This window comes from Aythya marila (assembly GCF_965140915.1).
Source record: "Aythya marila genome assembly, chromosome: 5".
Lineage (NCBI taxonomy): Eukaryota > Metazoa > Chordata > Aves > Anseriformes > Anatidae > Aythya > Aythya marila.
In genome coordinates, this window is record NC_139046.1 from 46,694,223 (window position 1) to 46,719,298 (window position 25,076).

Here is a 25,076-nt window from a genome sequence, read left to right on the forward strand (position 1 = left end):
GTGGTCTAAACCAGAGAGGTTGATTTGCCTTTTGATGCACCTAAGAGCCACCCATGTACCTTTTCACATACTCTATGGCCTTCAGTGTGCCCCCCCCCTTGTTAGCCCCTGTACATCCTCAGAGTTGCAGTAAGATTGGTGAACAGACGATCTCTGTACCTCATGTTTTTTCCAAAGTCCTTTGTCTGTAATACAAACCTCTTCTCTTCAGTCCAATGCGGAAAGCTGAGTGGAAGGCAATCCATTCAGAAGGCAGAGTTGATTTATAGATTTTTTTTTTTGTCTAAGCTAATCATGCTTTTTTTCCAAAAACTAGGAAAAATTTTATTTTCCATGTTTTCAATTAGCCCATACCTTTATTATATTTTTACCATCATTACCACACCCCTAAATGAAGGTTCATTTAGATTTCTCAAACCAGTGCCAGTTTGAGGACTTACAGGGCATGTGTCCAATTCTTATCTACTACAAGAAATTCTCAGCTGACTTCCCACAAACAGAACTGAAGAAGGTATTTTTCTAGAGGCATACATGTAGATACATGTAATGTATCCACCCCACACACACACTTCCAAAATGATTATGTTGAAATGCATAGATCATTTTGTACTAGTTTGAAAATATATTGGAGGTGTACTGGGGACTAAGAATGCCAATAATCACAGCATTTCCCTCAAGAGGGAAATATAGTATGGCTGCATATTTGAGAATCTGTTCCGGTTCTGTCTTCATTAAACAGAAGAGAATGCATTTTTTTTCCTTAAAGAAACTAGGATTATTTCTTACTAGAAAATTACTAGCACTAATACACATTTGCTTGCAAGTGCACAGTTCCAGGAATTCAGTTGCATTACTTCTTACTTTATTACTCATACACGCTACTGGATAATAATACTGTTATTTTTATCTTTATGGCTAATAACCATAAATATAGTTTATGGATAGAAAACACTAAACCAATCTGAGTATTTTATATTAGCAGCTGGCTTTCACTGCTCTTACTACTTACTAATGCCTCCTTTGCTATAATTCCTCAAAAAATCCTTCAAAAAGAAATACAAAAGAAAGTTAGCTATTTTACTTATCAAAGAGCTTGGATCAGATTTGTAAAATATAACAGATCAAAGAAACACACATGAGGAATGCTCCAAAGAGTACCTAAGTAGAAGGCTAAAAAAAAAGGCAGTAAAGAAGTTTTGAAAAGTGAATTGAGCTTGAACTGTATTTTTGCGTGGCAACTGGGAATGCCTGGTGTTGTTGCAAATACTCTAGAGAGCAATAATAGGAGCAACGCTTATGTTGTTATTCAACTACATATTACAACTGCTATACTCCAAGTGTAGTTTGTAGTTTATTATGATGTAAGTGCATTGTTAGGACACCACACTAATTCAAAATCTTGTGCAATTTCAAATGACTTCAAGTAAGGAAACATTGTATTAGGTGTTAAATATTGCACATGAGGAGACTGCCATGAACTTGTGTGTGCAGCTACACCAGTCCGTAGATCTGACCTGAACACATGCTCAGAACTGCTTCTTGGCCTTGTTTACTCAGACACTGTTAACAAAAAGTTTCTCCCTGATCTAACCATTCAGCTCCTGCTGGCCTTATTCACTTTTAACATATCTGAACCAAAATATCAGGAAAGAACAAAAGAAATATTCAGATAACTTCACATGGATTGGAATCGCATCCTTCAGTTCTTATCCATTTTATTCTTCCTTAGTCCCTCGTTGTCCCTGCTCCTCAGCTTACTGGGGATGCAAAGACATAGTAGGCTATATGTGGCACCATCAAACTTTGTCTTCCTATTTGTGTAGGTAGGCATCAAGCCAGAGCTCTCCTGAATTCTTCAAAGAGCTGAGAGAGAGAGAGAGAGAGAGAAAATGGGCACATTACATGTAGGTGCTTAAGGGAGTGTTGGTGAGGACAAGGGAAACAAGCATCTCCACATGCAGATTTGTTAGAAAGAGCAAGACAACCCCTGTTCTTAAAAATTCAGCCTCTCCTATATCCTTCTTCAATTTTGTTCCCTATGTGTTAACTGTTACTTACTGCACAATGTCTGCAAAGGCGGTGAGCAACGGTTTGCATTGGTACTCAATGCCATGCTTGGCACACAAGGATTTCACAAGAGGAGCCACCTTCCAGTAGTTGTGTCTTGGCATTGTGGGGAATAGGCTGTGAAAGGAGACAAGTTCTCTTTCAGTGCCCCCACAAGAAATATTACCTTTCAAACATTCCTGTTCTGTTCATTATTACTTCCTAGGACTCTTACAGCCCACACTAAACAGAACTTTTTGCTGCTCCTGTCTCTTCTTTCCTTATGTTGTGCTTGTAGCCCAAGGAACTCATAATATTTTCCTGCTTTACCCCTCCCTTATTCTTCTACTGTTGTCTTTCATATCTCTGTTTTTTCCAAATTAAGTGATACCATAAACTAGGAGAATCCACTTCTGCCCCCTTTCTCCAGCTGTAATCATCTCCATAACTAGTCAGCACAGGAATGGAGATGGGTACATCCTTCAATTGCATATCTCACTACTCCATCAGGGTATAAACAGGTTGCCTTGGCACACACATTTTCACAGATGCATATGAACTACCACTTTGAATAAGACTTGTTGCTACCTGTATGTTTCCACAGATCCTGCCCATATTCCATTTTCAATCATAATTCCAATCTTCCTGTGGGCCCACAGTGAAGGTATTGAATTAACTATCATGATCTTTAGGGTTTTCAGATTTAGACAAACTCACTGGTGCCAACAACAATTTGTAGGATTCAGAGCAGAGAATAGTGCTCTGAAAAAAAACAACCACTCTCAGGGTGTATACTCACTGATGTTCAATCTGAAAGTTCAGATGCCCGGTAAACCAGTCATTGAACAGGGACTGCTCAACATTACATGTTGCCTGGAGCTGGAGAAAGGGAAAAGAAAGGCAAAGTTAGTACAGGTTTGTTACTGCAGCCTTTTCCATTTGTCTCAAGAGCACACTATACTGTGCTACTCTGTTCTGTTGTTCTCTTTCAGCCCAAGCTGAGCTACCTCAAGGCAAGAATCATAACCCTCCTTCCCTTGTGTAGCAGCAGTTATACAGACAAGCTAGCATGGACCGTGGTAAAACTAGGGGTTGGCTCTGTGCTCCTGTGAATGCATATGAATAACACAGTCATGTTCTGAGTCTTCTCAAACCTACATCTCCAGAAAAAGCAGATATGGACAGGTGCTTCTGTGATGGTTTTACTGCTAGCCTCCAGTAAGTCACTGTGCAAAGAGGGGATAGTAGTTGACATCTTGTTGGTGCAAAGGAGCTCAGCCAGAGCAGAACATGAACTTCCATCTCTTCAGGAAAAAAGGTTCACCACCAAACCACATCCCTAAGTGCCACATCCACATCTCTTAAATATGTCCAGGGATGGGGACTCTACTACTTCCTTGGGCAGCTTATACCAAGGCCTAACCACCCTTTCCACAAAGAAATTCTTCTTTATATCTAATCTAAATCTATCCCAACTTGAGGCTGTTTCCTTGTGTCCTATTATTTGTCATCTGAGAAAAACAGACCAACACCTATGTTGCTCCAGCCTCCCGTCAGGTAGTTGTAGAGACTGATGAGGTCTCCACTCAGACTCCTTTTCTCCAGATTAAGAAAGCCCAGTTCCCTCAGCCACTCCTCACATGTTGCTTTTTAGTCCCTTAACCAGCTTCATTGCTCTTCTCTAAACATGTTCCAGCAACTCTTTTTTTTTTCCTGCAGTCATCCTATTAACCTTCACTTTCCAGTTACCAGCAGGATTCACCCTTAGTGCAATACAGTAGCTGCTCGTCTTGTGGTTAGAATTTGTACCTGTATGGCCACAGTTCCCAAGGGGAAAATATTTTACCTGGGTAGACACCCAGTCCAAATTCTTGTCGTAGTAAATATCCATTGGGATATGGTTCATCTGTGAAACCCAGACAAACCAGCTGCTCTCCAGCATCCTGCACAACCAAACAAGAGGCCAGAATTCAGTAACAAGTAAATGAGTCAATGATGAGCCATTGAAATGACAGCATAGCCAGGCTTACAAATGCATGGGAGAGCACCAGCCTGACTAATCCAGCACCTGGAAGTTTCATATTTCCTTATAAAACTCATCATTACTTAATATGTCTTGGTATGAAACTGAAGTAGCCTGGCATTCATCCTGGTTTTATTTTTAACTAAGGACCGAACTAGATAGAAACAGTAAAATGATCTAAGCAGAGTATGTCCACTGAAGGCTATGCTGCTGATTAAAACATTTGCAAGCCCAGGGTAACCCTTGTTCCTGTTAAACATTCTTTAATTAGTAGCAGAACCAATATCAAAAGCACTGAACATTACATAAGGTGAGAATTTCTCTATTTGGTAATCATTTGGTTACATCTCTGCTTTCACAGAAAATGATTAAGCAGAGTTTAACTTTAAAAAAAAAATAAACAGCAAAAAAGAGTTGGTAAAAGAGAACACAGAAGAATAAGAATAAGGCAGAGGCAGACAGATGGAAAGAATACACAAAGGAAGGCTGAAGTATCTTTTTAAAAGATGTTACCTGAATATAAAGTAATATGCCAGGAGACTCTTTATTTCTAATAATGATCCATAGGTAAAAAAGAATCTGATATAGAAGGTCAGCATCCAGGCCAAGTCCTACCAAACCCGAAGACAATAAAATCATTAGAAACTGCATTTCCTAAATCTTTTTTCTAAGCATCATGTTATATGTAAAAGAAAACGTTATACATTCAACTTCTGTAGGTTTTTGCTGTAGTTGTTTGCTTAATTGAAAGAACTAGAGAAAAACAAGTTACAATAAAGTATCAATGCTTTCTTTTCACTCTATAATTGAATTAAATTTTATCATTTATTCCTAGTAAGTGGATTAATATGTTAGCAAATAGCTAGGCATTCAGAAACCCAAGTATAAGACATATCAAATCATTTACAATGACTCCACAGTGAACAAAGTGCTAGACCAGCTATTTCATTTTGCCTGGAGGTTGCTCTACCTTTCTGTATTTGTAACACATGCAAGAGAAGGAAAAATGAAGCATAAGCACTGTCTGTCTGGCATAGGAAGCAGTGCAAATTATATGCATACTGCTGACAAATAGAGGACAGCAGCTCCTGCAAAGCCACATTCTCCTGTTTCTGAACACTGTGGACATGCACTCCATGATTTTGCAAGCAAGACAAAGCAGTGCAGATCAAATAGCCCACTGCTTGTTTCCAGGCCTTTATCAGCGAGCTGGGGAACATAATGTGTTTAGCAGAAAGGATACATAGCCACTGAAAAATGCTGCACCAACCTGACTGTCTTATTAGGCCTAACTGATGAGCAAGCTGGGTCATGCAGCTTGGGCCTGAGCTCTTGAGAGAAGTAGGCTCCATGTTCAGGAGAAGGATTGAAAGCCCACAGCTAACCCCATGGTTGCACAAACAGCAATACTTACCACCCAATACCTCTTGGTATATGCGATATAAAATGTGTGGCAGTGGAAGTAGGTGGGAAACAGGAGCGGAGGAAGAGCTGTAATGGAGAAATCATTATCACTGGTAATATCGTTTACTGAATGACATATCAAATCGCGAACTGGAAGCAAAGGATCCCTGAACAACTACTCGATATAGATAGTAGTCTGAAAAGTTTTAGGGCTGCTATCATCCAGAAACTTCTGGATGATCTTAACATGCATCAAAGAAGACTAACATTTAGTGATCCTTGAGCCTGCTGGTCTCAGGAGGTAAAACAGAGATAATATGAGAAGCTCTTTGAAGTTTGACTGCAGCTCAAAAGTAAGATCTATAAGCCCCATTAGTAATAACTGTCGCAGGAGAATGAAGATACTCACTAATGAAGAAGTATTTGTGCTGGTGATTATATGGCATGTATTTTTTCTTTTTGATTCCAAGCTGTGAAAATAAACAATAAAACAATGAGTGGAATCTAAGTAATCTGTACAGGTAACTTGCCATTTTCCATCTTTCTTCCCCAGAAAGCACCCTTTTTGCACACTTTGCACAACCATCATTACTGTCTCCCTCTCATGCACCTGTCCTATTACTTTACATAGCAAAAGCATATGTATAAACCCTCACTCCAGTGACTGCTTTAATGCTTTACTCTGTGAAGTCCTACAGAAATAAGCAGTTAAGCAAACCTGAGACTTTTCTTCAGTAGGAGAAAAGTGAAATGTGATTGCTGAAAAGCAGTTCTGCATATACTTAAAACATACCTTGGGACACAGTAGGAAATAAATTACTGTCAGATACCACCATTATCTGTGTTGGAAAGGAATAAGGTAGTAAAAGCTATACCTGAATGTGTTATCCAAACACATTCACCATAAAAGATTATGTGACCCATAAGCATGAGTTATGATAAAAATTGAGAGTAAATAGAGGTGAATTTTAACTGTTGAATCTCTTGTTTTTGTGTTCCTTATTCATTCATAAGTCACTTAGCACAAGCTTACATACCACAGTACTAAATTATACTACCAGTCAAAACCAGTCATTCTTTGTTTTCATTTTCTACTTTTTTCTTTAATTCTGTAAACTTAAGTGACAATTTCAATGGAAGAAAAAATAAAATCTCTGCTGTAGTTCTTCTGACAAGGCCTCAAAAACTGATTAACTTGTGCAGTAAAAGGGCTGCAGCATTGTCCTCAGCTGTTGCTGCTGGCAGTGACCTAGCAGTACAAGCTGAGAGCATCTTATGTAGTCAAATGACTTCTGCACACGAGAGGCACTTGACAATAACCAGTTCCAGAAAACTGCAGAAACAGCCAGCCACTGTTTCTTCAGCACTGTTGTGCCAGCTGCCTTTCACATCAAGGCATAAACAAACCAGAGCAGCCTGCATCTGTGAGCCTTAGACATTAATATTAAGAAATAATCCCAGACTAACTGCATACGTGCTTTATATTAGTATTCACAAGTTATCTAATAATCAGTAATTACTGAGCTGTTACAAAACCTAGTAGGTCATTAAGTTGCTATAACCATTAGTAGTCTTTTCCTACTGGATTTTCCCTCCTATATGTAATGAACATTTGTCTCTTATTTGTTTACAGCAACTTCTCAAATGCTTGAGCAACTTTTAAATAGTATAATATAAACTATGACCTGCTCACAATGTCTAAAGAAAATCGACAGATGAAAATCTTTTTTTCAGAAACTATGATTACAGTTTTAGATATTTATGATATACTGTGCTTTTTGTTGAGTAGGGTGTTCTTCTCAGTTGCTAGTATATGACCACATGCATACACAGACACTGACCTCCACAGAGAATTTCTTCCCCAAAGTAAACAAGAACGGGTGCATATCAATATCAGGATCTTTCTGGAAGCAGTTGGGTTTGGCATGGTGTCGGGAATGCAAAAGAGTCCACCATTTGGCTGATGCTCCCTGTTTAAGTGAAGAACAGAGCATGAGAACCACAATGCTCTCAGAGCCAGATTCTCTCCCTTCTTCACCCAGTGCTGAGCACACTCCTACAGAATCTTCAGAACACACACTTGCTGAAAGGCCATCAAATCAAGCAAGTTGTTCCAGGATCAATCACTTACAATCAAGTGGCACATGACAAACTTATGCAGCAAGTGGTTCCACTTTGTCTTCTTGAAGACTGAGAGATGTCCTAAATCATGTTGTAGCCATGAAGCCTGGACCTGAAAGAGGAAAAAGGAAATCTTGGGAGTAGCACAAAAGGGGAATCAAGACCATCATTGCCTCTAAATTGGAGAGACATGGATTTGATGGATGGACCACTTGGTGGATAAGGAAATAGCTGGATAGCCACACTCATAGTTGTGGTCAATGGCCTGATCATATCACAGAATCATGGAATTGCTTGGGTTAGAAGGCACCTTAAACACCACCTGGTTCCAGCCCCGGTTCCTTGGGGGAGAATGCCACCCACTAGATCAGGTTGCCCAGGCCCCATCCAACCTCACCATCAACATTTCCAGAGAGGGCATTCACAGCTTCTCTGGGCAACCTGTTCCAGTGCCTAACCACTCTCTGAGTAAAGAATTCTCTCTTAACATCTAATCTAAGCCTCCCCTCTTTCAGTGCTAGGACAAGGAGGAATGGTTCTAAGTTATCTGCCTGTGTAAAAAGTAACAGATGGCCTTTAACGTCCCTTCCAACCCTAACCACTCTATGATTCTGTGAATACATCTTGGGAAAAAAAAAAAAAAAAAAAAGGGAAAAAAAAGCTACAGATTAGGCATACTGGGAGCTCACCACAATTAAGAATTTCTTCTTTGCATCTTCTGTGAAACACAAGTCATATAGAAGTTGTCATCTTAAGCAAAGGAGAACTGTACCAAGTAAGGTAGTGGAGAGCTACAAAACTGCAATAGTATGTGTATGAAAATTGACATAAATCCATGCATATATGTTGTGGACTCTATTGCTTACCTGAGAAGTGCTCAGCATCACCAGAGAGACAATAAAGGGCATTAAGGATGTTCCAAAGTAGAAGAGAACGAGCCAAGCAGCAGTATCCAACAGGAGGATGTGAGCAAGGTGCAAGAAGAAGAAGAGTTTATTTGGCTTCAGAAGTCCCATTTTCTCAACACTGGCACGCAATTCACGGAAGTCTTTTACAAGCATTTTCTGTGGAAAGCACAAGTATTACACATTCCCTGCTCCTAGAGTGTAGCGCTACAGCCTTAAAAGCCAATAAACATTTCAAGCGAGGAAAGAAAGATCAAAGTCTGTTCAAATGGACAAGAGCTGGACTTGCACACCAGTAAACTTCATCACTGTTCTCCTACAACTACTCTATGCCTTTGCCCAATAAAGTACATAGAGCAGAGGAGCAAGCAGAAGCTATTACAGAGGAAAATGTCTGTACCCCCAGCTCCTAAGACTATGTCTAGCACCTGTGCTTCTTCCACCATCTCCTTGGCAATAACACAGGGGTCATGCAACAGCTGTTTAGGGCTGTAATATCTTCTGAATGCTACTGGTCCATAGTCACCAGAGCCCAGCACTACTCAAACATTGCCAGGCAATAGTGAAGGCATGAAGATTTAAAAGACATCCAGAACCTTTCCTCAAATAGTCAAATTAGGGGAAGAAGTGCATGTGTGTAAAGCACTTATTAGAAGGCATACTGTATGCATATGATGACATTAATCCTCCTGTGCCATCACTTTCACCAGAACAATGCATGCCTTCACTTTACCCTTCCCACAATTAACAGGGGAGGGTCAAACGTCTGTACAAAAAATGGAACCCATAGCCCAGCTGGCCTCACGTTGGTCACTGAGGAAGTAATATGGAAGAAGTGACTACAGTCCAGGTACTAGACCAACCTACCTTTGTCTTTACGAGCTCGGCAGATACCTCACAAGCCTGGCTTCTGTCTCCATGAAGCCCAGCCCATAGGAGACTGCCAGACCAGTTTGCCAGTCATTTCTGGGAAATGGAGTTTGTAAGGAGCAAGGCACATGCAGGCTCTACTGCAGGCCAGCTGTGGGAAACTGGCAAGGCACAGCCTCACATGGATAGGACATTCTATCCATATATATAGGAATTATGAACTTGCTGTTCTGGGAATTGTTTCTAATGCCTGGGTTACATGATGGCACGTTACCTTGTTCCCCTTCAGCATGAAATTATGCAAAGGAAGTCAGGGCAGACAAGGAGGAATAGAAGAAAACAGTCTTGGATATAGGAAAGGAATTAGGTGCATACAACCCTGTGGACAATTGCACTCCAAGACTGCTTCTGATCTATTGTCTGCACCCCTCTTTGGCATGTAAGATTGGTTATTCACACACTGGCATCAGCAGTTACACAGTTTGACCTTGAGACTGCTACAGTAGGCCGTCCAAAAGGGCAATGAATTAAGTTTCACAGTGTATTGTCAAGGCTGATGCACTCTACCTGCATTCTGTCCCTACAGATACCTACAACAGAAGGGGAATACAGTCTGAAAAGTTACTATCTGTTGAAGAGAACTACTGAGTGGTTGCTTAGATCTTTCTCAAAGCAGGGGAAAAGAAAAGTTGATAACAAATATTCATGAGAGCCAAACAAGCCTCTATACCTTATGCAGTTGCTGGGATGAAAATTCCTTAGGAATCTCATTCTCTGACAAATAATATGGATTTAGACTAATACTCATTTAGGATTTTTGAGTAGTAACAAAAAATTGTGAAGAACCTGGATCACATTGTTCTAGAAACTACACTGATCTAGAAAATCAAGTTATAATCTCAGAATATTTGCCTTTAATCTTTGGTTTATGAGGATAAACTTACATTTTTAGTGGGCTCAATACTGGGTTGATCTGGTGCCAGCTCCCCAATCAGCAGTGGCTTCAAGTACTTGTTCACCAGTAGCTTGTCAACATGGAATGCTACAAATGCATCCTGCAAATGCAGAAGAGTAAAGAAAGAGATAAGAAAAACTATCGTGTTACTGACCCCGATCTCCTCAATATGCTGTGCATGCTAAAACATTCACGGTGGAGGAACCACAGTAACAAAGACCTTTATATCTCCTCATTTTTTACATCTTCCCCTCCATCACCTTTACCCTAATCTCTTCTTAAATGAGATTTTATTATTTAACTGGCAAACAGAGAAGGTCTGGCTTCAAAGACTTAAATTACTATGGATATGCAAGCTGCATAATACAAAATTGAATTGAACTCAATTACATGTCTAAAGTGGAATTTAGTTTCCTTGCCTTTCTTCCCCTTCTAACCCCAATTTTAGTGACCTTTCACTCACCCTTGACAGTCAGGTGTCCAAAATACCTTCCATCATCAAACTAAAAACATATTTATTGTAAATTTATCAGAAGACTGTTTGCCTTGTAAATCCAACTTCTTAAAGGAAAAAAAAAATGGTGGTTGTTATTCACAGACATAAAGGATTTTGACCTTTCAGAAATATACCATTATCAAAGAGTAAATTCTTGCTTTTCCTCAACTAGTCAAGTAATAGCATCAAGACTTCTGTTATATTAAGGCTAAGTAATGATGGAAAACTAAACTATAAGTAATACAAGCTCTGGAGGAGGAGATGGACAGGTGATAGCAATGAGAAGCCTGCTTTAGGAAACATGTCACAGCAACAATCCAACCAGCCCTGGGAAGAGAAATCCACTCCCAAATTAACTAATACAGGATGGATTTCGTTGAGGACTAAGTGACGTATGTAGGGAGCTTTTTTCTAGCACTTGGAGATATTCCTACAGAAATTAATGCAAGAATGCAATTTATATGAACAAGCCTGGTTAGGTGTTACTGATCTCTCACAAAGATAAAAGCATGAAAAAACAACAGTGTGATAGCTTCCAGGCAGGGCTAGGGACAGAAAGGGCAGAAACACAGAGGAGGAAACAACTTCACTGACAGAGAGAGCATGTAGGGAGTAGCTGGAGCCCTGAAAAAGACAGGAGTATGCTGATATGCTACAGCTGAGGCTGAGCTGAGCTGTGAATTCACTCCATGGGAATGAAACTCCTCCCAAAGATTCTCCAGCTGTGGAGAATGGCTTTTATCCAACCAAGCAAACTTACTTCATCTTACTGCTCTGCTGGCATGTCTGCTTTTGCACCATCTTTCGTCTGCATCAATTTTTGTTAGTCTAACCCGAACAGAGTAAGTGTTTTACTGTGTTCCAACCCTGCAGGGCTACTCTGTGCAAGTGTGAATTAAGAATGGTTGTGTGACAAAAAAAACAAACAAACAAAAAAACAAAAAAAACACTGTTCAGCTAATCGCTTTGAGGCTTTGAGTGAACTGCTACAGAATCTGTCCTATATTCTGAAATAACAAAATAACACAGGCCTGGGCAACTGCATGACTAACTATGCTGCATATACACCTCAGACTAAGTACTGAGCACACAGTCACTATCACAGTGAATCTCTGCCAGCAATTCCAGCAATGAAATTTGGCAATAAATCCCAGTTTTAACAACAAGCAAGAAGTGTCTCTGCAAAACAATCTACAGCAAGTAACTGTATTTCATACAACACTATACATCATTACAGCCTTCAAAACTCAAGCGAATTTGGTTAAACTGCAACCCAGCCTCACGACAGTTGTTCCTGTTTCCTAAGTTACTTCGTTCCTTAACTCTGCTTTTCTACACTTTGTGCGAAGACACTTCAACAGCATCAGCAGTAACAGGGCTCTTCTTTACAGTTTTGTGCGGTGCGACCCTTGCTAATATTGTGGCATTAATCATACTCAGTATTTCCACTCCTCTTCTCAATTTTGTTAATTAACGCTCCTTCCTCTTTTTGTCTGCATCCACTACAACTAAAGGGCCTGTGAGATTCATACCATCTCATGAAACTCCACTGAATACTGAAGAGGAATTACTTCTGTACTGGGTCTGTCTGGGATGTTAACTTTCCCTGCAACATTCAGGTTGTAACTCAGTGTGGAAATAAAGTTTGCTCCAAACAAGATAGTTCAGGTTCACATATAAACAGGATACAGAGTAGAGTATCGAATTCCACAAACCCTAATTTATCTTGCTTCTGTTATAGATTGACCAGTGCCAGCTTGGCTCTTTCTGCTCCATGATCCTGCAGTCTAGCCGTGCCTATAGCAAATATTCCATCTTTTACTTGCTTTCACGTTTTTTTCTGAGGCCGAGATGCACAGCCTGCAAGCACACACAGTTCAAGCAGGACAAGATACTCCAGTATCACATGTATCAATTAGCTTTGAACTTTTGTCACACGAAACTGGCTGAATTCTGACAGGGCTTATTATTTGGATATGGCATCAACCAGTAAGAGCTAGCTCAGATCCTAGAAACAAAGCACCTGTATTTTTCAAGTTCATCCATTATCTGGGGCTATCCAGTATCCTAAAATGAAAGACGTCTGACAGTGCTAACTAAAGAAAATGAATGATGGAAAATATGGAATGCAAAATGTTGCTAATATAAAATTTGAAGTTTAAACTCAGTGGACTGAAAATTATTTTATTTTTTTTTCATGAATATCAGTCATCCCCCATGTGTGAGAGATTTAGAACCTATTTGCCTCGAGTTGCTTTTCAAAATACAGAGCAAGGATGCAATCCTGTTTGTCACATCTTTGTATAGATGCTGATTTACTATTATTTTCAGCATAACCTGTACATACTAGAACACCAGAAGTCCAGAGAATTTGCTGAACAATTTCCTGTGTTCCTACAGGTTTCCATAGCTTTAAAGATAATGGTCAAACAGGAAAGGTGATGAGCAGATGTCTTTTTGCCCACAGACTAACTGACCAGCAGCTTGACATCAGCTAGCCATCTGATTCGTCCAATTTGGTTCATTCCAGGTATCAGAGGGACTATGGGCAGTAACTGCAGCGACTTTCCTAGAAAACTGCTTGGGAGAGCATACCACCTTCCCTTCCCTTCCCTTCCAAATTAAGTTGGGGAAGCACTTTGGAAGAGATTCCTTTACTAAGATAAGGAGAGCGACTGCTGCAGTTGCCACAGGACTGCTGCAGTACCACTTGCAGATTCCTCACCATATGCAACCACCACAGTACGCTTCCAGTAGCTCTAAAGTGAGCTCAAGAGATAAGAGCCATCCTGAAGTCTTCATCTGGATTACAACCACAACCCTGGTGCCCCCTGTCTTCGCTGCCCTCTCCATCCATCCCCAGCCTGTGACATCCCTCACCGTGACATCCTGCCCGGCATGGCTGCTGAGGAGCCGGGCACCCCCGGGATGCTTCTTGTAGAAGTGGCTGATGTCGTACACCTTCCTGTCGATCACCAACCACCGGTCCTGGGGTGGCGGACCCCGACCTGAGCACTGCGCAATCTCCTCCCAGGTGAAGCAGCGGCGGGACCACAGGGCTGAAGAAGCCACCACCGGTTCTGGGTCCGGGTCTCGGTTCTGTTTCTGGTCCTGGTCCTGTTTCTGGTCCTGGTCTCCAGCTGCCCAGTCCCCATCGCCTTGCAGCAGCACCATCCTCCTGCTGCTTCTCCTCCAAAGGCAGCCACCGTGCCCTGTGTCTCCCCAGGTGTATAAGGGATGAGTCAAGCCCCGACCCGCCCCCCCAGCCCACGCCTCCCTCAGTTTTTCAGCCCTGAGAGAAATGACAGAAGTGTTGAAGAGCGTGCCTGGATGCAGGCAGAGCCCCTCTGGGCTTCACCTATTCCCCAAACAAGCAGACAGACAGACTCACAACCTCCTCTTCCCTGTCCTGGCCCCTGCATTGCAACCCAGGCATAAAAAAATGCACTACTATTGAGTGTTAGACCACTTTTTCTCACCTGGCTCATTCTGTTCTCAAGATGTGCTTACTGGGCTCTCCATCCATCAGGGAAAATCTTGCTTAAAATATACCTTGTTACCTCCTCCAAGAAGAATGAACACCCAGAATGCAGAGAAAAATGGGAAGGATTCCCCAAAATCAACATTCTTCTCAGGGATGGAGAAGTTAGGATATTCTCAGGAATAATCAAAACACTGTTTTCTGATGCAATTGAACAAAGAAAAGATATTCAGCAAAACAGAGATGTAGCATGCAGCACTGCAACTTTCCAAAAATATGGGAATGATCAGGTTTCTACAGCTCCAAACACAGGATGAATTAATCCTTGAGGAGGAGAGTTTTTCTCAGACATTCTGTCCGCTTTAACTTGTAGCAGTAGTACTACCTTGGTATCACTGGAGTAGCAGAGAATTTGAAGATAATTTTCTTGTCCACAGCCCAGTTGCTAAACAGATGGATGAAGAAGTGATACTTTGGCTGGAGCAACTAGGCCCACAGGCTTCACATTATGAAGAAAAATTTAGGAGGTAACTTGTTACCTCTCCCCAAAAATATCACTCTGTATCTCTGTTGGGATATTGCAGCCTATGAACCTCTAACCTCTTTGTAAAAAAGGTGATTTATATACCAAGAGCAGGGCAGGGAGGAGGAGGCTTCCACGGTGCCCTTTGCACTGGAAAGTCTCCTCAGGCCTCCACATTTTATGCTCTTTTTTTTTTTTTTTTTTTTTTTTTTTTTTTTTTTTTTTACCTCAGGTAAACTTTAGATGGCAAACACAAAATGTTATGTGAGGTTGTGATGGTAGGCTATTAAACTGTTTTTTTCTCCCCCTGCCCTTCCCTCCCACTTCTAAAATTACTAAGTAAACTGTCAGGGGAAAAATAGTACTATTAATTCCAGGAAATTAGAATTAATTACAAAATAGCACTTGGTTCAGCTTTTCCTATCTTTCTTAAAAAGGTCATAACATTCACATAATTTTCTCTTTTAATTTAACAACAGGCCATAAAGTCATGAAAATATTGTAAAAACACACCTGAATCAATGATTTCATTATTCCATATAAAGAGAACTCATGTTAAAGCCTGTATCAACATCAGTCAGGATGGAGAAGCACACAATTCAGATAATTTTCAAAGGATGTTATCAAATCTGAAAAATTAATTTGTCAGAGTTACTGCTATTTCATAATTTGCAATATTCCACTTGATCTAATTCCTAAACATTTGTAACATTTCTCACACACTTGCATTTTTCTTCCTTTACTTTTGAGTCTGCTTGGGATAACAAAGTTCTCACTTAGTAATAATTCTGCAGTCCATGGTTCTGGTTAGAAAATTATTAGATCCAAATAACCATCAGAAATCTTACAGCTAACACAGTTAAGCTGTTTAAATAGTGCTTATGGCTTTTCTCCTTTATAAGAAGAGGTGAAAAGACTCTAATTGAATTCTCAGCACAGCTGCCAATGACAGCCAATAAAATAAGATGCCTTAGAAAAAGTTTAGCAGTCATTATCATCGATGTGTTTTGTTTCTTCTTTTCTTTTGCAGTAGGCAGTCAGAAAACATCTTTTTCTTCTTGTTTCTGGGCTTTGCCATCCCTCAGTCTTACTTTTGGTACTTTTTACAGACTATGTTTGAGATAAGCCATCTCCAGTGCACCAGTACACGCCTTTGGGACTACAGCACAACGTGTTCCTTTCAACATCCCTCCTACATTGAATACTCAATGTTGAATATTCAATAAAGAAAGAATTCAGCTCCTCTTGCCCTAGCTGATTCCTCCTTATCTGCTTTTTCTGACCATAAATTCCACATGAATTTAAATAACTTCAACAATATGACTGAGACATTTCCTATTTTTCCTGTTTCAACTTTATCTCTGCCTCTCTGAGGATACCGAGATGGCCAGGGAAATCTAGCAGTACACAAGAGATTTAAAGTCACATCCCTCTGATACTTTAACTTTTTAATGATTCACAGGTTACTAAGTAAAATACCTGAGAAAGTACCTTTTTTTTTTTTCCCCAATCATCTTTTACATAAAGCTGCAGGTACCACTGGATAACTAAGATGGGTGTGGAAAAGCTCCCCCCTGTATGCTACGGCTTTTAGTACACTAAGTACTCACTATTACTGAGTGCTTAGCTGCACTTGGTAAGCTTCTTGAATGGGGCCAGAGTGGAAGATGTGTATGCCTTTAGACTCCTACAGGTGTGAGGCTAAATAAATAAATAAATAAATAAATAAATAAAGCATGATTCATTCAGAAACTGTTGGTTGGAAACTTTAGTGAGAGGTATAAAGCAGCATTGAGAACCTGCCTCTTTCAGGAGATAGTTAGCCAATCTATTAAGTACTTTCACATATGTATGTATGTATGTTGAACCCTTGGATAACCGAACTTTTAATTACTCCAGAACGCACCACATAATACAGTCAGAGAAGAAACTGCCATGTAGTTTGTATGGAACTCATGACTTCACCATTCCTCTCGGTCTATAGACATTACTCTGAAAAAAATGCTAATAATAATTGCTAATGCATCAGCCAACTGATACAATTGAACAATACATTTGGTAACAAACAGGTCATTAATCAGAGTCACAGCTATCTATTACATGAAGCTATTCAATTTTTTTTTATTGGAACACCCTCCCACCCGCCATTAAGCTAAACTTAGGTATTTACAGTATTGCTACTCTCTGTTTTCACATTTTGCAATGTCATTTCACAAGAACAGATCAAGCTGCTAAAAAGATAAACATCAAATAATGACCGGAGAATCTACCTACCTGCTATCCAGTTCTCTCACGTATCCCACATCTTGTTCTGTAATCCACTCTTCCTCTCCACTTTCATCAGGGTGAAGTGGAACAAACCTGCATCATGGTCCTCTCTTAAACTCTTGTGTCATGTCAATGTGTAAATCATCAAGCCTAAAAGTAAAAATAGTTTTTGGGGTGGAGCTAAATGAATCTTGAATACAGGTTAGAGTCTGAACACTGATTTTCCAAACTGAGCTGTTGCACCTCATAAGTGATTCAAATACTTGCTGACTCCGAAAGGAACTCTGTTAGTTCCCTTTCTGCAAGCCATGGACCACATGGCAGATTCTTGAACACCAGAGAAACATTAGCTAGATGAATGACACCAAAGTCATGTCTTTAGCCTTCTTTAGCATGCACAAATGCTGAAAAAATAGTCTTGTATTTCCATACAGATTATGACTTGAATACTGATGGACTCCATAATCAATTTCTACATTTGGAAAATGTCCTAATAAGTAATCCAAGATGATGAGAACTATAATAGTGCTTGCATTTCTGCTATGCTTTAGACTAAATATGTCCCTACCTGCTAACACACTATCTGGGGGGATGTTCTTTTACCCTGGCAGGAGGGGCAACTGACAACATATTTGCAATGGTTTGCCTACGACAAATATTTTGAATTGTTCTGAATGACAAGAAAGAAGATAAGGTATTGGTTTGCTTGATAATCAGCATATCAGACTCAATGTGCCTTCCTGCATTTGCTATTCTGGACTGGTAGAAAATCAATTCAATGTATTGCGTAGACTGCTTCCTTTGTTTTTGTAACTGAGTAAAATCTTTCTGATGGCTTACTCCTTCATTACATTTGTGTGGGCAATGGTAACAATTTCACTATGTCACTGTGAATTTCAATACAAGTAACTGATGTATATAGCCAGAACAGCCACAGTGCAGACACCAAAATCTCCATAAACAGGGATCTCTAAACACAGCAAAATGATGCACAAACTGGAGGAAAAACAAAACAAAACAAAACAAAACAAAACAAAACAAAAAAAAAAAAAAACAAGCAAACAAACTATACCAACAGAAACAAACAAAAGTGCTGCAGCACATTCTCACCTTGCAGGAAGGTGTTGGAGCTACTCTTTTTGATTAGTGAGAGTTGGTGGGACAGATATCCTTGATCTGTAGAGGTCAGGCAGAAAATCAACTTGTTCACTACCCACAGCATGGGGAAGTCTGCTATGTTCGCTCCACCTGCACCGGCTGGTGGCTGGAGCTGACATGAAGCTGTGTGACGCCCATGCTCCAGTTCCTGTCAGCCAGCAGAAAACACTGCTCAAAGCTCTTAAAACTGCTGTGTCTGCTGTAGTCTGCACTGGGGGAGCTGTCCTCCTAGACATGCCTTTCCTGCCTGGCCAACAATGCCAGGTCACAATACTTTCTGGTAGAGCTCCAGAGCGTGGAAGCCAGGTTGCTTCACTCCTGGTCCTGGTAGCCAGCATCAGTGTCCTGTGCTGTCTGCAGTATCTCCAATGCAGCCTATACTGTCATGTCTGGCTGCCCTGGGCCACCCATAACAGTGTGGTTTTTACTGGAACTGGTGGGTCTGTAGAAGATACAGATCTTCTGCCCTCCAAGATACCTTGTCTACATAGACAGCATCAAAAAGTTTGTTGCTATTCTGATTTCCCTGGTGCAGGAGCTCCAGGGAGTGTAATTCGTGTAATTCAAGGAGGCAGACTCAAGGTTCTTTCCCCAGGAGTGCCCATGGAAAAAGCCAGGGGCTTCTGTGATAAGGACAGAGCAGGTTTTTTACGGGGTGGGGAGAAGGTAGAGAAAGAGACGTTGAAGGCTTAAATGTCTTCATGTCTTTTGCTAGACAAGACACTGTGTCTAGGCTCCAGGCAAGGTAGTACATAACAACATAAATATTGTGAAATATTTCTAAGTGGGAAGGAGAGAGTAGCCTCACCAGGAGCTTCTAAAAAGTCTAGTAGTTTTGCAGCACACAAATGTACACATTTCTGTTATCAAGTGATTCAGCAAGATCTGCTCATTAGCTAAGCTACTCAAGTATCAAGGACTTGAGCTGCATAAACATTATTTTCAAAGTATTTTTAAGTCTTAGAAGAACGCTAATGAACACCATAAATAACCAGTATGAGTGATGCTATGAACAAATCTCTACAAAGAAATAACCCCTCTACCTTTCCTGTTGAGTGCTGCACAAATTAACATCTACTAAATATGACTTGTCATTGACAACTAACCAAAAATTACGTCCTTCATCTTCAAGACAGGTGTCCTTATCCTGTGCTTTTTAACTTTCATTTTCATTGAGGATAAATGTCAATAGTGGTGGACTCATATAAAAGTATAACAGAACATCTCTTAAACTCTTCATAGCTTTCATGAGGGCTTAAGCAGGCTGCTCCATGTTCCCCTCCAGTTCAAAATGCTGACCATGAACTCTGTTTTTTCTACTGTGAATTGAAGATCATGTTTTAGAGAAGAGATTACCAGTGGCATGTAGCTTGATCAGAACAGCTCCTCTAGAGCCACACAGCAGAAGCACATTATGGAGCACTAAGCCACTTCTGCAGTGGCCTGTTGTACATCTTCAGAAATTCTTCACTGAGCGTTTTTCATGGTCCTGATCACTGATTTAGAAAAGACTCAAGTGAGCAAGCCTCTCATAGTGTTTAGAGCAGCTGATGTGGCACAGAGCTGATGCTGACATATTCCTTCCGGATGTTTGACACAATTTGGGTGTGCTCAACTGGTTAACTAGCACTGTGTTGAGAGGTCCTCTTGCTAATGACACAGCAAAGTTGGTTTCTATTTGTGCTACTTTGCAGAAATTTCTGAAAAAATAAATAAAGTAAGCCAGTGGGGGTCAGTAAAGAGGCAAAGCATATGCAAAAGATAATATTCTGACTGACAGATTTGTTATGCTTACACCTATTACCTTGCTGCTGCACAGCAGTCAAGACGGTCACTTACAGTTGTGCTATGGCTCTCATGTTTCCATGGGATATCTATAGGAGAGGTGTCTAAGGAAATAGTAGACTGATACCTGATGAAATCGACCACCTGACAAGGAAAAGAGAGAGGCATTTAATGTCTTTTTTGCCTCAGTCTTTCACAGTAATGACAGAACTTGGGCTGCCCACTCCTCTGAGATGTCAAGCACTGGAATAAATTTCCTATCAAGGTGTTTGATGCTCCATGCCTGTCCGTGTTCAAGAGGCATTTGGATAATGCCCATAATAATAATCTTTAACTTTTGGTTAACCCTGAAGTGGTCAGGCAGTTGGACTTGATAACCTCTGTAGGTCTCTTCCACTCTTAAATTAATATGTGCCAAGCTATTTTATGCTATGCTATTTTGTGCTATTATATTAACAACACTGTAACACCTTGCATCTTCATGTGATGCAATGTGTTCTTTCATAATAACAGATCTTATCTACTGCCCCCCCAAAAAGCATCAGTGTATGACTCAAGATTTGCTGTACAAACATATGCTGAATAGAAAGAGTGATATCATCTCCTTTCTGTCACACCATGCTACACCCTTTTTCGCTAGTACAGCTGATTATGCTCTGTTTTGCTGATAACTGTACCCACAGTCACTGGGACTTAAGCCTTAACCCCCTGAAGAAATTATGGAATCATATGGATCACTCTCACACTTTGTCCCCTCTTTTAACTTTTTAAACTCTTAAGAAAACCCTGCATTGCTCTCATTTACTTCATTCCAGACTGCTTGTCAAAGCACCAGGTGACCAGTTAAAACATTCTTGTTATATTTCTATCTAAGACCAGAAGTTCCCTGTCACAAATTCAGTGCTGAAGAGTTACTAAATATGTGTCTCTACATGTCTGAACAAACACTTAAGTGTGTCAAGATGAAGGAGAAGCATTTCAAGGTGATGGAAACTCAGAAAACAATTTAAAAGTCATTTGAGCCAAGCTCTAAATACTGTGTCAGAAGAATAGGATGAATAAGATGAATACAATATACAAAGAATGTATATTCCTTGTGGCATGGTGGTTTGGGGAACTATCACTACATGTTGCAAGTGGGGAAGGATAGCTCAGCGAGTACCCAAACAGTCTGAATATTTTTCAAGTTTCTGTCCAACTCATGCAACATGGCAAAGGAAATGGACATTCCTCTAACACTCTGGTTCCTGGGGTATGTTAACATAGAATAAATTCTAGTGCTGCTAATATGGCAAATGGAAGATAAGCTGAAAAAGAAGCCAAGTACCAAAACTTATGGAGATTATTGTAGTCACATACTTAAAGATGCATAAGATAACAGACATTGTAACATTAATGGAGATATGATTTCTCTTATCAGCTTTCTTTTTCACATCTCAAACTTTACAATGCCTGACAACAATTATCTTGCTAATACAAAAGAATGTAGAAAAGGAAGACATATTAAACAATCACATAACACTTCTACTCAAATCTATACACAAAATTAGGTGCATGATCACTTACTTACTCCAGGATGCATGAAAAGACTGAAAATAAAAAAAAATAAAAAAATAAAATAAAAAAAAAAAAAAGAGTTAAAGTTATACCCAGATCTTTATATTATTTGAATGATGTTCTATTCTGCCAGCTCCTCTCTCTCTCTCTCTCTCTACCCCTACATACACACATACTCAATTTAATTTAGTATTACAATGAACAGAACTTGTCTATATTTTCCATACCAGGACAAATATTTAGGTCTAGATTCATACCTAAATTTAAGTGTCTAACTTCAATTAACTTCCTGCATTAAGAGGCCACTTAGACTCTCCATGGCTAGTGCAATGAGAATACATGCCTTGAGTGGGTGACTCAATTTTTGGCAGGCTGTATCTTACTCTACACACTAACTCAAAATTTGGACCCTTTTAACCTCTTGGCCATGATCCTGGCACCACAGTTTCACCTCTCTAGAATCAAAAACACAGACCAAACAACTGGTAATCTCCACAGCACGAGAATCCCTATTTCCTGCTACTTGATATAATCTATGCAAAACAGCATAAATATGAGTTATGACTGAGTGTTTCAAAGGACGCACGTAACACTGTCATCTGTTCAGCAAAACATCAGAGAGAGGGGTTGAAACCCCATAGAAAACCTTAGTCTTTCCACATAATCCTTTATCACAGCACCGCTAAGATGCCCTCTCATTATCCAGTTCATTAACTGGATTATTGACTAATTATTGATTAATTATTGGGTTATTATTATAATAACATTCACTTGGAAGGCATACCTGGAAAATTTCCAGCTGATTTCCACTTCACACTGCCAGTCTGTGGAGAGAGTGATTACTATTGCATATATACTTATACTTATTTTCTTAGTCCTCAGTTTTCATAAATGTGTCTTATAACCATATTACTTATTTTCCTAATCTTCAGAGATTGATGTTCCGATGTGGATAGTATATGGAAAAGGCTGAATAAAACAGTCTAGCAACAACTACAACAACAACAAAAATGATGAAAGGAAAGGAACAAAAACAATCTCAAATGATATGGTGTAGAAGGTGAGACATGCTTCTCATTGGTAGTGGAGAGTCAGCAGAGAAGCTTCCTAAGGATAATAGTTTTGTTACCATCACACCAGTAGCAGGGATGGGAAAGTGCTAAGAAGCCAGGAATCATGCATGCATTTAGATGAACTCTTGAGAGAAAGTTGTGACAGTGTCCACAATTACTGTGCATATTCTTCTGGAAAGAAAGACAAAAAGAGGAGTATTCTTTACATACATGCCACTGCACCTTCTTGTGCACCTACAAAGGACAGGAGTTGTGAATTTCAAGAGGTAAAACAGCACAATATTAGTAATCCAGTAAAGATTTCCTGCACATGGAGCTTATAGCTTGTGTCCACATTCTGCATAGACTCACAGATATCATTTGGAGAAAGCTTGTTCTGTGTTAGTAGTTGGAGAAAACTGATTACTACAACTTGACCCACAAGGTAAAGATCCACCCTGCCTTCCCACCTGAGGTATGTCAACAGGTACAGACAAGTCACATCAAATAGTAGGTGAAAACACATTGCATAACGCTATAATTTATCTTCATGAGAAGTCACTTCTGCAACAATAAAGACATAATACGTGCTTCTTTCACTAGATCTCATGAAAGGTGCTTCCTTTCTTTAAGCACTGCATCAGTGAGAGTAAATGTAGCATTTCTTTAAGCCTTCAAAGAACAGCTGAAAATCATTATTTTTCGACAGAATTTAGATACATACCTACTTACACATATATGAATTTGGAGAAAAATACTGAAGAAAAACAACCTGAAAATGTGCTTGGTTCCTTTTGTTTCCTGTCATATGAGCAACACCGCAATTCTCTGATTTACCTAATAGAGGCCCCTTTTCACGTTTGAATTAATCTTCCTGGGGTCCTGGCAACCAACAGTTTGCACAGTCATCTAGAAGAGATTTTCCTAGTTTTGTACAAGAGCCCTAGCATTTGTCTTTAACTGCTGATAATTTCTTGTCTGATGGTTTCTAAGTTTGTATTTTTGTTTTTCATAGAGGGAACAACAGTATTGGATCACAAAGGTCATTGGTCTCCCAAGGCTTTCCCCCGCTTTTTGCTTCCAGGTTATTATCAGACAGTAGCCCTGTCCATCTTAAGATATCATTAACAAAGACAGCACTTAGGATTTTATTCCCCAATTTGGAAATCTATTACATTCTTCCTCAGACTTTGAATTCCTCTGTGATCCCAGACATATCATGTTGACAAAGGAAAAACTCAGTGTACACGTATGCGTACTCTAAACAAACAAAAACGTGTTAACTTGAGTGAGGCTGAGCTCATATGACTCTGGAGTTAACTCTTTTAGATAACTGAGGCATTGGAAAAAGTATAGCTACACAACTTTTTCCTGGGGTAATTTATCCCGTATGGTAACACTGCAAATAATAATAATAATAGTAATAATAACAACAACGACTTTCTACCTCTAGAGGACACTCAGGCATTATATGAATAATAATGAATGTGCAGACTGCATAAATACACTGGATAAGTACTTTGAGCAGCAGTCTTTGTTCTTTTTATGACTGACTAATATAGAAACAGAATGACCTGAAAATGAAATAATGGAAAAACGTGGCCACAAAATCATAGCAAAAAAAAAAAAAAAAAAAAAAAAAAAGGAAGACTGAAGCATACCAGTAGGACTAGTTTTCAAGTAGCACTTGATTTAAGGGCTTTATAAGGCAAACTGGCCTTATTTCATGATAATATTCATGTTACAGACTGAATGCTACTTTCAGTTTTAATTTTGAATGGATGAATGAATTTTACCCCATTATCAGATCTGTTTTGTGTGTGTGTGTGGTAGTGGTTTCTTTCTTTCTTTTTTTCTTTTTTAACTTAAAAAAAAAAAATCCTTTAGTGCTTTAGTGAATATAGCTCTTCAGTATCAGAAAGTTTTTCTCTATAGTGGTGCAGAGATAGAACGTGCTCCATGGCATCGCTCTGTCTAAACCGGAATAAGGTGAGCATTGGAATAATTCAGGTACGAAGAATGAATTCATTCACTTAGCTTTATTTGACTAAAACCACATAGTCTAAATGACTTATTTATTCTTTCTCTGTAATCGTTTGAGAAAAATGGAGAGCATAAATTTGATCTAGAGACGATCTTACCTTTGCACCTTTGCTTTCATAAATGGAATTACAGAGGTCTTTAAGGAACTGTACTTTCAGCTCTTACCACACTTGTTTATGTTTCCCTGAATGATCAAAACAAATTTCAGGAAAAGTCTTAAGAAATAGAAAAATCAAACAAATCAAACAAACTTTTGCAGAATTGCCCTCTTACAATTACCATGTGCACTCATCACACCTCAGCTGTAGTAATGAGTCTGATTTTTCTTATTCTTCCCAAGGAAAAGAAAATATTAAAATCATGGTCAATCATTCAGCCAATATCAACTG

The 25,076-nt window shown here is 39.6% G+C and overlaps 1 protein-coding gene across 1 annotated transcript; it reads right to left on the reverse strand.

The window, feature by feature from the left end:
* Positions 1 to 1,811: 1,811 nt before the first annotated feature.
* On the reverse strand, positions 1,812 to 13,994 carry LOC309878618 (acyl-CoA (8-3)-desaturase-like; the record flags this gene model as incomplete). The annotated part of the gene is made up of 12 exons (XM_082761367.1): positions 1,812 to 1,863; positions 2,059 to 2,184; positions 2,846 to 2,925; positions 3,893 to 3,989; positions 4,583 to 4,680; positions 5,484 to 5,560; positions 5,883 to 5,943; positions 7,315 to 7,443; positions 7,605 to 7,706; positions 8,461 to 8,658; positions 10,314 to 10,424; positions 13,701 to 13,994. The coding sequence occupies 12 exons, from the start codon at positions 13,992 to 13,994 to the stop codon at positions 1,812 to 1,814; spliced, it is 1,425 nt and encodes a 474-aa protein (XP_082617493.1).
* Between the last annotated feature and the right edge of the window lie 11,082 nt (positions 13,995 to 25,076).